Raw genomic sequence first — 14,366 nt, forward strand, 5'->3', positions numbered from 1 at the left:
AACAGTCTTGACTGCCTCAGCTCTGAAACTCCAAGCTTAGCGATGACCTTTGTAAATATGCAGCTCTCAGTGAGCCTCAGACAGATTCTGCTGCACTAGTGCAGGAGTTCTTCTCTTTCCCAGCAGTAATCATCTTCCTAACTTCCATTCGTTCGTTCAGGGAGATAAGGATGTTAACCATTAATTGCTCTGATTTTCTTTACGGAAAAATCATCAGAGGTCATTTTGTGCTGAGACTCCTATAGTCTCATTCCAGAGGTCTAACTGACCATGAATATCAAGGGAGGCTGACCAAGTTTGACTTGTCATGTATATTGAAACAAAGTCTTAGAACAACATTCATGGGGAAATCATAAACACTGTTGTCTCCAAGATGGGCAATCTGGTAACGATAGATCAGTATGATTGTCTAAAATCTTACCAATCTTTTTTTATCAAATATGTTGCATTGATTTTAAGTGAATGAATCAAGAGATTCAACATCTTGGAGATGGTTCTAGAGTGGTATGCTAACATTAAAAAAAAAAAAAATTGCTGGATGCCAGTATATCAAAACCTCTAAGAAGTTGCATCTCTAATTTCATCCAAATGTAGCACCTACAACCAACAAATCCACCACTTTCAACGTTAAAGGGATAGTTCACCCAAAAATGAAAATTAGCCCATGATTTACTCACCCTCAAGTCATCCTTTGCATTAGTATATGACATTCTTCTTTCAGACGAATACAATCAAGAGTTATATTAAAAAAGCTTCTAAGCTTTATAATGGCAGTAAATGGCTGTTTCTGTTTTGAAGTCCATAAAAGTGCATCCATCCATTTTAAAAGTTCTCCACACAGCTCCAGGGGGTTAATAAAGGCCTTCTGAAGTGAAGCGATGAGTTTGTGTAAGAAAAATATTCATATTTAACATTTAATAGCCATACTCAGTCTACTTATGACTAATGCGCAACTTGTGACATCGGAAGTTGCGCAGTGGCCATGGCGTAGCGTAAATATCAGCAGTACACTTAGACTTAAGTCGAATCTGAATGTGCTTTTGGCCAGAAGCTAGTTATTTTACTTTATACAGTTTTAAATATAGATACTTTTCTTACACAAGCGCATCGCTTTGCTTCAAGAAGGCCTTTATTAACTCCCTGGAGCTGTGTGGAGGACTTTTATGATGGATATATGCACTGCCATTATTAAGCTTGGAAGAGCCAGGACAATTTTTAATATAACTCCGATTGTATTCGGCAGAAAGAGGAATGTCATGTACACTTAGGATGACTTAGTTGAGGGTTTGTAAATCATAGGCACATTTTTGTGTGAACTATTCCTTTAAATTTTCTCAAGGTAATGCACTGTAATGAGTGAAGATTGTATGAATTTGGCTGCAGATTGCTCATCCAGATGTGCACAGCCTGAAAAAGGTTTGTGAAGTTCCACTTATTACACTTTGAGAAACCAAAGTTTATTGAACATCAAAGGAGATGGACCTAAAACATTTGGAAATATAGTTAGAAGTCAAAATGCAAATTAAAACATGAAATGTTCTATCATGTTGTTTGACTATCTTTATCTTTCATGATATAGTTAGCCATTACAAGAATGAGTGATGCATTCATGGCCTTACAGACGAATACATGAACACAATTCATCACAAATACACTTTTGCGATGAGTGCAAAAACACAGAAAAGGGGGGCTTGATCTGGACTGGGTTGGAGGGGGTGTTGTACTATTGCAGATATAAGTTGTACATAGTAATATTTAATGGAGAGGTGGGTTAAAAATAAAGGAAACGTTTACCTTTGCCAAGAAATCCCCAAAGCCTCCTCTGAGCCATATGACCTGATGTTTTGATTCACGGGCCAGTCACAAATCCTCAGCTGTCAATCAAACACCTCTCAGTCAGACAACTGGGCTAGCACAACGGCACTAACACACATTTAGCATGCAACAAGACCTGGAGCAAGACCTAAGCTTATCTCAACACATATTCTTACATTTATCTGATGTTAATCTTACATTACTAGAATAGGAAAACACCCTCACTAATGGTCATATTAGGTCTTAAATCTTCTGTTCTAGGCCTAAAATTATGCCTAATTTAAATTACAATTCAAATTGCCATCAAAAATGTACACAAAACAAAAGGCAATTGTCACATGTGGCATGCAATACCATTAGGGTTCTAATAACCGTCCTGAAAGCAAAAGAAGAGGTTAGTATACAAAAATGGGAGCTGGGTTACATGGAGGTTATTCATCTATCCCAGAATGCACTCGAATGGGAGGAAGCACATGCATTCCAAATGGTGCATGCAGTTACGGTCACTTCACTGCTGTTAGATATTGTAAAAGCAGCCTGTTTTCACTGAAGCATAACATGAAACATGCTATGTGAGAGACTAATCTTGTCCTTGGTCACAATTTACAAAGCACCAATTTTTTTTTTTTTTTTTTTTTTAAATGTCAGTATACATGAGAGGGAAAAATAAACAACTGGTCACATTTACACACAAACATGCAACAAATTGTATGCATGAAAGTGTGAGAAGCCATCAACAAACAACAACATAAGAGAAAATCATGACACTTTTGCTAATGAAAGACACACAAGTGCTATATGAGCCTTCATCAGGTATATTCGCTCTCTGAATATCCAATGCTACTCTGTCAATAGTTCCCGCTATAACTGGAAAGGACCCCAAATCAAATCCATTTCCATGACAATAAATCTAGGAGGGTGAATAATTGATTTTCTATATTTACTTCAAAGATGCTTTAGTGCTCACCCCGGAGACTTTTGGGTGGCTCAAACACACATTTCCCAGAGTAAAAGCCACATAAATTAGGTGAGAAGTGCTAACATGGAACAGGAACTTCACCAGAAGCATGGAGGTCCTGTCACGGGTGCTGTGGATATATATTAAATTATATATATTCAGAAAGGAAAACAAAATTATAATGTTGTGTAAATACACTTTTAACTACTTGAACTTAATTAAATTCATATTATACAGTGCTGCTCAAAAGTTTGGGGACAGTGAGATTTTTTTTAAGGTTTATGAAAAATTCTTTAAGCATTAATTTGATCAAGTAACGTCAATGTTGAAAATAGTTGTGCTGTTAAATAGCTTTTGTGGAAAAAATGGAAACTAGTTTTGTAGAGTCTTTTTTTACAATGTAGAGTAACAATGTAGAGGTCTGTCACTTTTGATAATTTAATGCATCCTTGCCGAATAAAAGTTAACTTATTCAAATTGTTATATATATATATATATATATATATATATATATATATAACAATTTTAATAAGTTAACTTTTATTCGGCAAGGATGCATTAAATTATCAAAAGTATATATATATATATAAAAATCGGACACTTACATTTTGAGGGAAAAATAGAAGTGCCATTAAGCTGAACATTCAGAGTGACTAATAGTGAAATATGTGAGGTATTTTCACATTGCTATGTGCGGATATCCACAGAGAGAGAGAGAGAGTGTGTGTGTGTGTTCTCGAGTGACCTGTAGCCAGAAAACAATGGCACTGGGGCAAAGTCTGAGGTCAGCTATCAGACTGTTTTGGTAGTGCACATTCATTCATCCTGTTTTGGTCGACCCCACACATTGAAAAAACACACACTCATACAATATGCTGATGAGGGGTTGCACTGCATGTATCTTTAGTGTCTAATATCTCTGGAATTAAGAGAGAGGATTTCAGGTGTTCAGATTTGGTTAATTAAACAGACCAAAAACACAAACCACACTAACCACACAATACTAGAATATATCAAAAAAATAAATAAATAAATAAAATAAAATACTCTAGTTGTTAAAAAAGGTTTCTTAAAATGTTGGCACTTAGGTCTCTAGCTCCAAAAATAAACAAGGAAGAAGAAAAAAAAATGAATAAAATAAAATATAAAAATAAATAGATTAAAATTCTCCCTACCTTGAATTTTAATCAAAGCACAAGTGCTATTTTAGTGCTGAACAAAACGGTCTTATCTACAATGAAACAATTAAAGTGCCACAATGAGGTATAAAATGCCACAGTATATTGGCTTCAAAAACATAATAGCGAGACACAAGCTCTAGGCTTGAGGTCAACAGTTATCTGATCACGGGTGCCATCTGTCACTGGCACCAGTGGATCACAGAGTTACGCTACAGCAGCGCTAGCACCTTCACAGCTGTGAGTGGTGGTTGCTTTAACATGTTTGCATTAGATAAAGCCAAATAAGATTGTGATCACTGGTCGAGAGAGAGAACGGAGGGAGAACAGAAATGCTGAAAGAGAAAGGGAAGAACCCCTGGGGAAGGCGGCTAATGAAATCTTCTCATCACTGGTGTTTTCACAAACAAATTACTCAGGGGTATCAGTCTAGAGCAGGTGCTGTTGGATTGTGTGCACGAATGCTCATCTGTCATTCTCCCCTGTGTGTTTTGAGGGGTTTGAGTAAGTTGTGAATGAGCTTGATTTAACAACAGGGCCATTGTGATACTTTAAGGCAGGTGGGGAAATCTCTGGCCCTCAAGATCCACTCGGATGGATAGATCTCGAGGGCCAGAATTGCCCACCCCTGCTATAAGGAAATCCGTCAATAACTGGTATTATCTATTGTCTGTCTAATGCATTATATATAGAAATAAGCATACAGTATATAGCTCTACAAATGTAATACCAACAAACCATTAGACAAAACATTAAACTGCAACGTTTATACTTTCAATATAGTATATTCATGGTTGCTAAGTTGGGAGAAAAAGCATTTCAGAAAAATTCAATATTTAAAAAGAAAAGGCTCTGATTTTTTTAAGCTACCTCTTATGCTCGCCAAGGCTGCATTTATTTGGTCAAAAATAGTCAAAACTATAGTAATATATTTAAAAATGTAATTTAATCGCTATACTGCAACATTGCTGAATAAAAATATGAATTCCTGTAAAAATCTTTTTTACCGTCCCTAATGGTTTTTACACGAAACATTTGACAAAAAAAAGTTTACAGTAATAATTGTATTTAAAGATTAACTTTAAGTGAGCATCAGAACATGTCAAAGGTAGTCTAAATGTAAAGAACAATAAAATCTCTAAAATCAGTCAATAATGGATTGTGAATACCCAACCCTTGATCAGTAAATGGACACAGTTATCGTCCAAAGCAGATATTCTCAAAATGGCCAAATAATAGTTTATAACTAACTCAATTATTGTGTTCATTTAATTTTTAGATGCATATCATGAGCATTATGACTATCGGCAGGAGTGCTTTCGAGATAACACTGTGAAACACCAATGCAGATGACCAGTAAAGTTTTCTTTTACTGATCCAATAAACACACGTCCACGGCTCTATGCGACACTGTCCGTACTCCAGATGAATCGTCTGTCCATTACTCTAATGGTTGCCATCCCAAAGCTGCCACTATCATACAATGTATGCGTGCTGCGACAACGGACGACAAGCATATTATCTGAAGGACCCGGGGCCACAAATCACAAGCAGCTACGTCTCAACATCTTACATAGGGGTTATAAGCATACAGATGGTTCTTGTAAATGAAATAAGCTCAAACAGTTGCTATGGGACCAATAGGAGGAGTGATTATGTATGTATGGACACACCCGCTTGATTTACTGACTCCAGTAAACGGAGACTAAAGACACGGCATGACTGCTTATGTAATGGAGTCATTATAGCGAGGGTGTGTTTGAGCCTATACAGAGAGCCTCTCGATGCTAGGCCCTACGAGAGGGATCGAAAGAGAGAAAAAGAAAGAAACACAAAATGAGGTAAAGAGAGAGGGGGAAAAAGCTTAGATTTGAGTGAACAGTGAAAGAATGAGAGGAGGCATTAAGGAACAGAGAGAGAAAGAAAGCGTCCCGCTGAGCGTCTGGAGCTTTCTCAGTTTCCAGACGGCCCGGCTGAGCTGAAGGCAGCACCCTGCCCCACAGCATGCTGGGAAAGGAGCGCTAAGGGTCTGTAAGGTGACGCCACGGCGACGGCTGTAATCCATACGCCCCACGCGTCACACCGCATGCTCGTACAAAAGCTCAGCAGGGGAACACAGGTGTCAATACATCTCATAATATCCTATGATAAATCACTCAGAATAAAGGCTGCTGTGTACGGAAGACATTATTTACCCAGCAAAAGCGCCAGCTCAATGGCCGCAGGTTAACTCGGGTCAGGACTGGCTATGCAATGCTCACTTCTGAAGACAAACAAAAGCTCCGGCTCATATAAACATGATAGATGGTTGATATATTATCCTGTCTACATCTGATCCCTCTGCCTGTTAAGCGAACTACAGCTAAAACAAAAGGCATTAAGCCGTATGCGACACTACAGCAGCTGCGGTGCCTGCATGCGATACCTGCTAAAAGATAATATAATCACTCATTCACCCAGCTCACACACTGAATCGCTGTTATCAATATCAGTCCTTTCATTATATCCAGTTACACCATCTATCCGTCCGTTCGACTTCTGATTCTTTATACAATAATTATTACCATGTTTTTTTTAAATAAGGCCTGCAGCACTGTCCCTGTTGGTGAGCTGTACATTTCTTGGCCCCGTCCAAGTATGCAAAACCAGAGAGCAATAAAAGCGAGGCTTGCCATTACTGTAACTCAGGAGCAGGGCAAGAGAAAACCACTAATTATGATGTCGCCGCGTGCAGATGAATTCAATTAGAGGAGGGTGGAAAATACTGGCCTCGGACCAGCCCTTTCATGCTGCAGAGGGCCATCGCACACACGCACAAGACTATTACTCTTTATACAATACTGAGTGTTTTGCCAAAAACGATCATTTCACTAAATAACTTTCTAAGTACTGAGGCCTGACGTAAACCAATATCGATCATGTTAAGTACTGCATTTAGTCATACATCATTTTGTCCATCTGAAGACAATGCTAACTTTTGTTGCACAGTAGTTTTAACACTAAGACAAGATGTGGGATGTGATAGCAATAAAAAAAAAAAAAAATCAAGTCCAACAAACATCCCCTGCTGTGTATAAATGCATCAATTACTTTTTAACATGAACATAAACCAAATGATAGAAAAACGGAATTGGACAGTCTGAAACTACTTGATTTCAATAAGTATAAACATTAATGTTTGTCTAAATTCTACAGTGGCCCCAACAAGTATTTTGACACTTAAAGAACACTTAACTTAGAGTCTTATATTTTAAAGAAATAGTGAACGTTTAAACAGCAGAATGTTTAAACGGTTTAAAAAAGTGAAGTGAGTTTGAACACTTGCTGGTTGTCAAATGTTAATCGGATATGTCCGTAGCTAATGTGAGGATATACACCTGTGGTCACTTTGCTAGGACACCTAAGTGTAATCACACTGAAATCAGTGTTAACTGTAATTTTTTTTTTTTTTTTTTTAAAGTAGTTCTGAGAATTGGTTTGATGTTTTGCAAAGATATGTATACACAAATATGGCTTACTTGTCCACCTAACTTTTGGGGGCCACTGTATTTATTTGCAGGGTACTTAACAGAAAATTCATTGGTTTAGTCTTAGCTTATTTATAAAAATGTGGACTCTGTATGTATGAATTTATGGAAACCAACGGATTCTTCATAAAAGTGACATTCACCCACACTTGCAAAAACCATAAACCTCTAAACGTGACCGTGGTTATAGAGCAAGTGGAAAGATGTGCTCAATAACTGTGAGCAACAGAGGAGAACTTGCCAGGAGTGTCAATGGCATTAAATGCTTTATAAATATAATTATCCTACACAGTGTCTTACTCAAATCAAACTACACAGTATATGTAATCAAACCAATAGGTGCATTCAATTAACAAATGTTGACAAACAAATGTCAAAAGTTTCCTCCTCATTTTGTCTCAACAGCCCCCTATCTCCACAACAGTGCCTACAATTCATGACCAGATTATTTGATGTGCTACCTGTCTGACACCTGTTGGGAATATAGAACAGCTGGATGGGGATTTGAGAGAGAACAGGGGGAAAAAAGAGAATGGTAAAAAGGGTGGGTCATATCTCACCTGTTGCTGGTGAAGAAAGGCTGGGTCTCTGGAGCTCAGTCCCACAAAACGGTTGGCAGTGGGGGTGCCTGGAGCCGAATAACCTAAATATACATTCAAGTATATTAATACAGCTGGTGTAGACACAAGTAATACACTACACTGTTCTAAAGTTTGGGCTCAGTAAAGTTTTTTTTTATTAATTAATAATTGTTTTCATCAAGGACACACATTTAGTTTATTAAAAGGGACAGTAAAGACATGTATGATTTTAAAGATTTCTATTTCAAACAAATGCTGTACTTTTGAACTTTCTATTCATCAAAGAATTCTGAGAAAAAAGTATAACCATATCCACAAAAATAACAACTGTTTTCAACTGTGATAATAAGAAATGTTGTAACAACTTGTTTCTGAATTATCATGTAACACTAAAGACTGGCATAAATGCTGCTGAAAATACAGCTTTACCATCACAAAAATCAACTATTCAAATATATTACAATAGAAGACAGATTTTTGCAATAAAATGTACTATAGTGTTTTTTTTTTTTTTAAACAAATTACCTTCTGATGATGTGGTGATTGGCTTGGTGTCAGCCATCGAGAGAGAAACTGGTCTGACCGTGCCGTGGTGGGGCGAGGGGGCCAGTACTGGCGTGAAGTGACCGGGCACTTTCCCCAGTACCTGACCACTGCTGTTCGGCTGTGACATACAGAGAAAAAAAGGTAGTCTGTTAGCATATCAGGCCACATGGCTACATGTTGTTGTTCCCTATCGAGGGAACTCAACACTGCGTCGATAAAATCGACTCTTTGGGGACGCTCCCTAAGCGTGCGCCTCTGAAGTATGAATGAAACTAATCCAATCCTGATTGGTGTTGCGTCGTGACGTAACATGTGACGGCATACCCGGAAGTATAAAAGTGACGCTGTCACAACACACACTAGCTTTCGCTCTTCAGCAAGCGCTTTATGTTGAAACTGTCTGTCTTATTTGGTGTTGTTTGTCTTATTATTGAAAGAAAGTATGGCCAGTGAACAATTCAAGAGGTGTGTGCATCCCTGCCCTCGTTTCATCACGGGTGGGGACGCACACTCTCTATGTGTGTATTGTTTGGGAGTGCAGCACGCACGGGCAGCTCTCGAGGGGGCTGCTTGTGAAATGTGTGAGGCTTTGCCTATTAGAGTGCTGCGCTCCCGGCTGGCGTGCTTTGACGAGCACGGTCAGGCTCGCGTTCCCCAGGGTTCCGGTCCCGCATATGTCGAGGCGATGCGGCGACTGAGATCCTGGGGTTCGCAGCGGGATCTGGCGGAGGAGAGTGAGAATGCTGAGGCATTTTCTCGCTCGCCATCGGCTGGTCCCGCAGCCTCTGAGAGTGGTGTGGGAGCCCGCGCTGCGGTTTCTCCTACCCGCGATCAGGTCCCGGTGCTTGAGCTGTCTACTTCTGAGGAAGGGGACGTGCTCAGCATCGATGCGGACGACCGTGATCTCAGCACGCCATCACGCGGCCTGGGTTATGAGGAGCTGGTGGAGGTTGTGACACGCGCTGTGGCCAGACTAAACATCAGCTGGCCACAACATGAGCAGGAAACGCAAGTCACCAGTAAAATGGACGAGCGTTACCTGCAGCGCAGGTCACAGCCTCACCGCCGGGGTCTGCCGTTTTTCCCTGATCTCCATAAAGAGATCTCGAGAACGTGGGAAAGACCGCATTCGTCCCGTATTTCGAGTCCCAATGTAATAGATTACAGCAATGTTATGGGGGCTCGAGATATGGGATATGGGAAGATGCCGAAGGTGGAGGAGGCTTTAGCGAGCTATCTCTCTCCCGAATCGGCGTCTTCCCTAAAGACCCCGGTGTTGCCTAGTAAGCCCTGCAGAGAGACATCTGCATTGGTGGGCAGGGCTTACATGGCGGCGGGTCGGGCTGGTTCGTGTCTGCACTCAATGGCGATTTTGCAGGCATACCAGGCCGACCTCCTGAAAGATTTGGATGAGGGGGAGGGGCCTACTCCTGAAGATGTCGCGGAGTTGAGGAAGGCCGCAGATTTGTCTCTCCGGGCCACTAGGGAAGCGGCCAGCGCTATTGGCCGCTCTATGGCGGCCATGGTGGCCACGGAGAGGCATCTGTGGCTGAACTTATCCGGAATTAAAGAAAAGGATAGGTCCTTCCTGCTGGATGCGCCGCTTTCGGCTTCTGGCCTGTTCGGCGACGCCGTTAATTCGGTTGTCGACAGGTTTCAGGAGTCGAGAAAACAATCTGCGGCGTTCCAGCAGTACCTCCCCCGGAAAGCGAAGGCCAAATCTAGTAGGGGGGGGCAAAGCAATCAGCCCCAGCCATCAGCCAGCTCCTCCCACAGGGCAGAGCAGAAGGAGAGCGTTTCCTCTAGAGCCCCCCCTCCGGGGTCTTGGCAACAGAGGAAACGCTCCCAAAAACCGAAGTCCTCCAGCCAGAGGGGCGACCTGAGGGACGTCATTCAGGCTAAGAGGACTTCGGAAAAGAGGTCCTAGCCAAGGCAGGACTTCAGAGGGCTGCCCCCTCCGCAGTGAGACAACCGAGGTTGTTCTCACAACGGGGCCCTCTAGGAAAAGATGCAGGTCCGCCGTTAACAGCGCTTCGGGCCGCATCAATTTCCAGCGAAAAGACACCAGAGGCCAGCCTCGAGAGGCTGGTACCCTTAGCAGATTTTGTAGAGGGATGGTATCATCTTCCCAACATATCTCCATGGGTCCTGCAGATAATACGAGTTGGGTACAGACTGCAGTTCGCGCACCGCCCCCCCAAGTTCTCTGGGGTGGTGCTCACTGCGGTGGTCCCAGAGCAGGCTCAGGTGTTGGAACAAGAAGTACAGACTCTGCTGTCGAAAGGAGCCATAGAACGTGTTCTTCCGGTAGACAGGGAGTCCGGGTTTTACAGCCGGTACTTTATAGTTCCAAAGAAGGATGGGGGGTTAAGGCCAATTTTGGATCTCAGGGTGTTGAACCGGTCTCTGAGAAGGTTCAAATTCAGAATGTTGACCATTCCAACAATCGTGAGTCAAATCAGATCCGAGGACTGGTTTGTCACGATAGATCTGAAAGACGCCTATTTTCACATCTCCATCCTTCCTTGTCACAGGAGATACCTGAGGTTCGCTTTCGGGGGCGAAGCATACCAATATCGGGTTCTTCCGTTCGGCCTAGCACTCTCTCCCCGCACATTTACCAAGTGTATGGACGTGGCCCTTGCTCCACTGAGACTTCAGGGGATTCGCGTATTGAATTATCTCGACGACTGGCTTATTTTGGCCCAGTCTCGGGAGATGGCAGTTCGGCATCGAGATGTCGTTCTTGGCCATATTCAAAAATTGGGGTTAAGACTCAATTTGAAGAAGAGTGTGCTAGAACCGTCCCAGGGCACGACCTTTTTGGGAGTCGTGTGGAACTCGATTACAATGCAGGCACGTATGTCTCCCGCACGTATCGAGTCAATTCTGGCGATGGTGTCCAGGGTGAGGCTAGGTCAGGCCGTCACTGTGAAACACTTTCAAAGGATGCTGGGCCTCATGGCAGCGGCATCCAACATTATTCCTCTGGGCCTCCTTCACATGAGGCTCCTCCAGTGGTGGTTGAAGACCAAGGGGTTCTCACCCAAAGGAAATCCGTTCCGTATGATCAGAGTAACGCGCAAGTGCCTTCAGTCTCTGCAAATATGGAAGAAGCCTTGGTTCCTATCCCAAGGGCCAGTGTTGGGGGTGTCATGTCGCCGGGAAACCGTTTCGACAGACGCCTCCCTTACGGGCTGGGGCGCGGTCATGGACGGCCGCTTTACCAGGGGTCTGTGGCAGGACCATCATCGCACTTGGCATATAAATTGCCTGGAGATGATGGCGGTATTCAAGGCTTTGAGGAGCTTCCTCCCAGACATCGAGGGTCGCCACGTCCTTATACGGACAGACAATACGTCAGTGGTGGCCTATCTGAACCGACAGGGGGGACTCAGATCGCGCCCTCTGTGCAAACTGGCGCATCAGATTATCCTTTGGTCCCAGGGAAAGATATTGTCAATAAGGGCAATGTATATCCCAGGGGTTCAGAATCGGGGAGCAGACATCCTGTCGAGGCAGGGGCTGAGGCCCGGGGAATGGAGACTTCATCCGGATGTGGTGAAGTCGATATGGGAGAGGTTCGGACCGATGGAAGTGGATCTGTTTGCGTCTCGAGAGACGTCCCACTGTCCACTTTGGTTCTCCCTCTCACATCCAGCCCCACTGGGGTTGGATGCCATGGTACAGGCTTGGCCGAGGCTTCGCCTGTATGCTTTCCCCCCGATCGCTCTGCTCCCAGGGGTCCTGGAGAGGGTCCGTCAAGAGGGCATCAGTCTACTTCTGGTTGCCCCGAGATGGCCGACACGAGTATGGTTCTCGGATATAATATCACTCCTCATAGCTCCGCCATGGCCGATTCCTCTGAGGAGGGATCTATTGTCTCAGGCGGAGGGCACAATCTTCCACCCTCGCCCAGAGTTGTGGAAGCTGTGGGTCTGGCCTCTGAGGGGGTTCAGTACCTAAATGCTGGCTTATCAGCTGAGGTGGTTGAAACCATACTTAGCTCTAGGGCCCCATCTACCAGGAGATTATATGGCCTCAAGTGGAAGGTGTTTCACACTTGGTGTGGAGAACGAAGGTTGGATCCAGTAAACTGCCCAGTGGCTTCAGTTCTGGAATTCCTTCAGGATCGTTTCTCTGCGGGTCTCTCCCCGTCCACTCTTAAGGTGTACGTGGCTGCCGTTTCGGCTTTCCACGCGCCAGTAGATGGTGGACCTCTGGGGAGGCACCAGTTGGTCATTAGGTTTCTCCGTGGTGCTTGGAGGATGAGGCCGGCGATCAGGTCCAGGGTGCCTGCCTGGGATCTGGCAATAGTTCTGGAAGGGTTGTCCCTCGCTCCCTTCGAACCTTTAGAGTCGGCTTCGCCTAAGGACTTAACGTTGAAAATGGTCTTTCTCTTAGCGATTACCTCTCTTAAGAGGGTGGGAGATCTCCAGGCCCTGGCGGTAACGCCAGCTTGCTTGGAGTTTGCCCCTGGCAAAGTAAAGGCCTTTTTGCACCCGAGTCCGGGCTACGTGCCTAAAGTTCCTTCGAGTACGGCTCGCTCTGTAGTCCTTCAGGCATTCCATCCTCCACCTCATGTGTCGGCGGGAGAAGAGAGGCTTCACTTGCTCTGCCCCGTCAGAGCTTTGAGTGTATACTTGGAAAAGTCTGCTTCTTGGAGAAGATCTGACCAGTTGTTAGTATGCTTTGGGTCACCTAAGAGGGGGCTCCCGGCGACCAAACAAACTATAAGTAACTGGATTGTCCAGGCTATTACTGAGGCTTACAAGGTGCGTGGGGTTCCTTCACCTTTGGCCTTAAGGGCTCACTCGACTAGAGGCATGGCTTCCTCTAGGGCCCTTCTGTCGGGAGTACCTCTGCAGGAGATTTGTGAGGCAGCCGGCTGGGCTACCCCGCATACTTTCATCAGGTTTTACAGTCTCAGCCTTCCCAGTACGCCCGGTGCACACGTACTCGGCCCTTGCTGAGTGCCTAATCAGTTTCACTCTGGGGCGGGTCTGTTCGGTGCGTGGCCTAGTGGGTACTCGTTCCCCAAAGAGTCGATTTTATCGACGCAGTGTTGAGTTCCCTCGATAGGGAACGTCTCGGGTTATGACTATAACCCTTGTTCCCTGAGAAGGGAACGAGACACTGCGTCGTGTTGCCACGCCCCCTTTTCAGACCCTTGAGCGTCTTGCTTCATCGCGAGGCTAGTGTGTGTTGTGACAGCGTCACTTTTATACTTCCGGGTATGCCGTCACATGTTACGTCACGACGCAACACCAATCAGGATTGGATTAGTTTCATTCATACTTCAGAGGCGCACGCTTAGGGAGCGTCCCCAAAGAGTCGATTTTATCGACGCAGTGTCTCGTTCCCTTCTCAGGGAACAAGGGTTATAGTCATAACCCGAGACGTTTTTTTTAATGATGCTAATGATCATGGTCATTTGTTTTTGTTGTCTGTGATTATGGGCAGATTAACACATCTTTTGATCTTCTCCCATCTTCTTCTGGCATTGGCGCTAGACAGCTGAGTGTGCACTTTTCATGACTTAGTTGATACACAAACCAGAAAAAGAGGGGGTTGAGGGAACACAGGATTCAGACGCAGACACGGAGCGAGCGTCTACCTCCTTATACTCGGGACTGCAGGAGACAGACTCGACTGAATTCACATAGCGGGGCCCTAAGTTCAAAACTCAAACAGGCCTTTTATGAAAGAGAATGGTGTCCATGGGGTTCCCCAAAGTGAATAGAATGTTTAATTAGGGTGT

At 43.9% G+C, this 14,366-nt stretch overlaps 1 protein-coding gene across 8 annotated transcripts in view; it reads right to left on the reverse strand.

The window, feature by feature from the left end:
* LOC120477912 (nuclear factor 1 B-type-like) overlaps positions 1-14,366 on the reverse strand; it is a 131,656-nt gene that overhangs the window by 13,595 nt on the left and 103,695 nt on the right. For 7 of the 8 annotated variants that reach the window (XM_089128348.1, XM_089128344.1, XM_089128343.1 and 4 more), the window contains exons 9-11: positions 8,585-8,723; positions 8,039-8,121; positions 1,795-1,874 (exon numbers count right to left, since the gene is read on the reverse strand). In XM_089128348.1, the coding sequence (XP_088984474.1) occupies positions 1,795-1,874; positions 8,039-8,121; positions 8,585-8,723 (302 nt within the window). The remainder of the gene's footprint in view (positions 1-1,794; positions 1,875-8,038; positions 8,122-8,584; positions 8,724-14,366) is intronic. The other variant, XM_089128376.1, reaches the window with a different exon arrangement.

This window comes from Pimephales promelas, chromosome 1, assembly GCF_988280905.1.
Source record: "Pimephales promelas chromosome 1, fPimPro1.hap1.1, whole genome shotgun sequence".
NCBI classification, from domain to species: domain Eukaryota; kingdom Metazoa; phylum Chordata; class Actinopteri; order Cypriniformes; family Leuciscidae; genus Pimephales; species Pimephales promelas.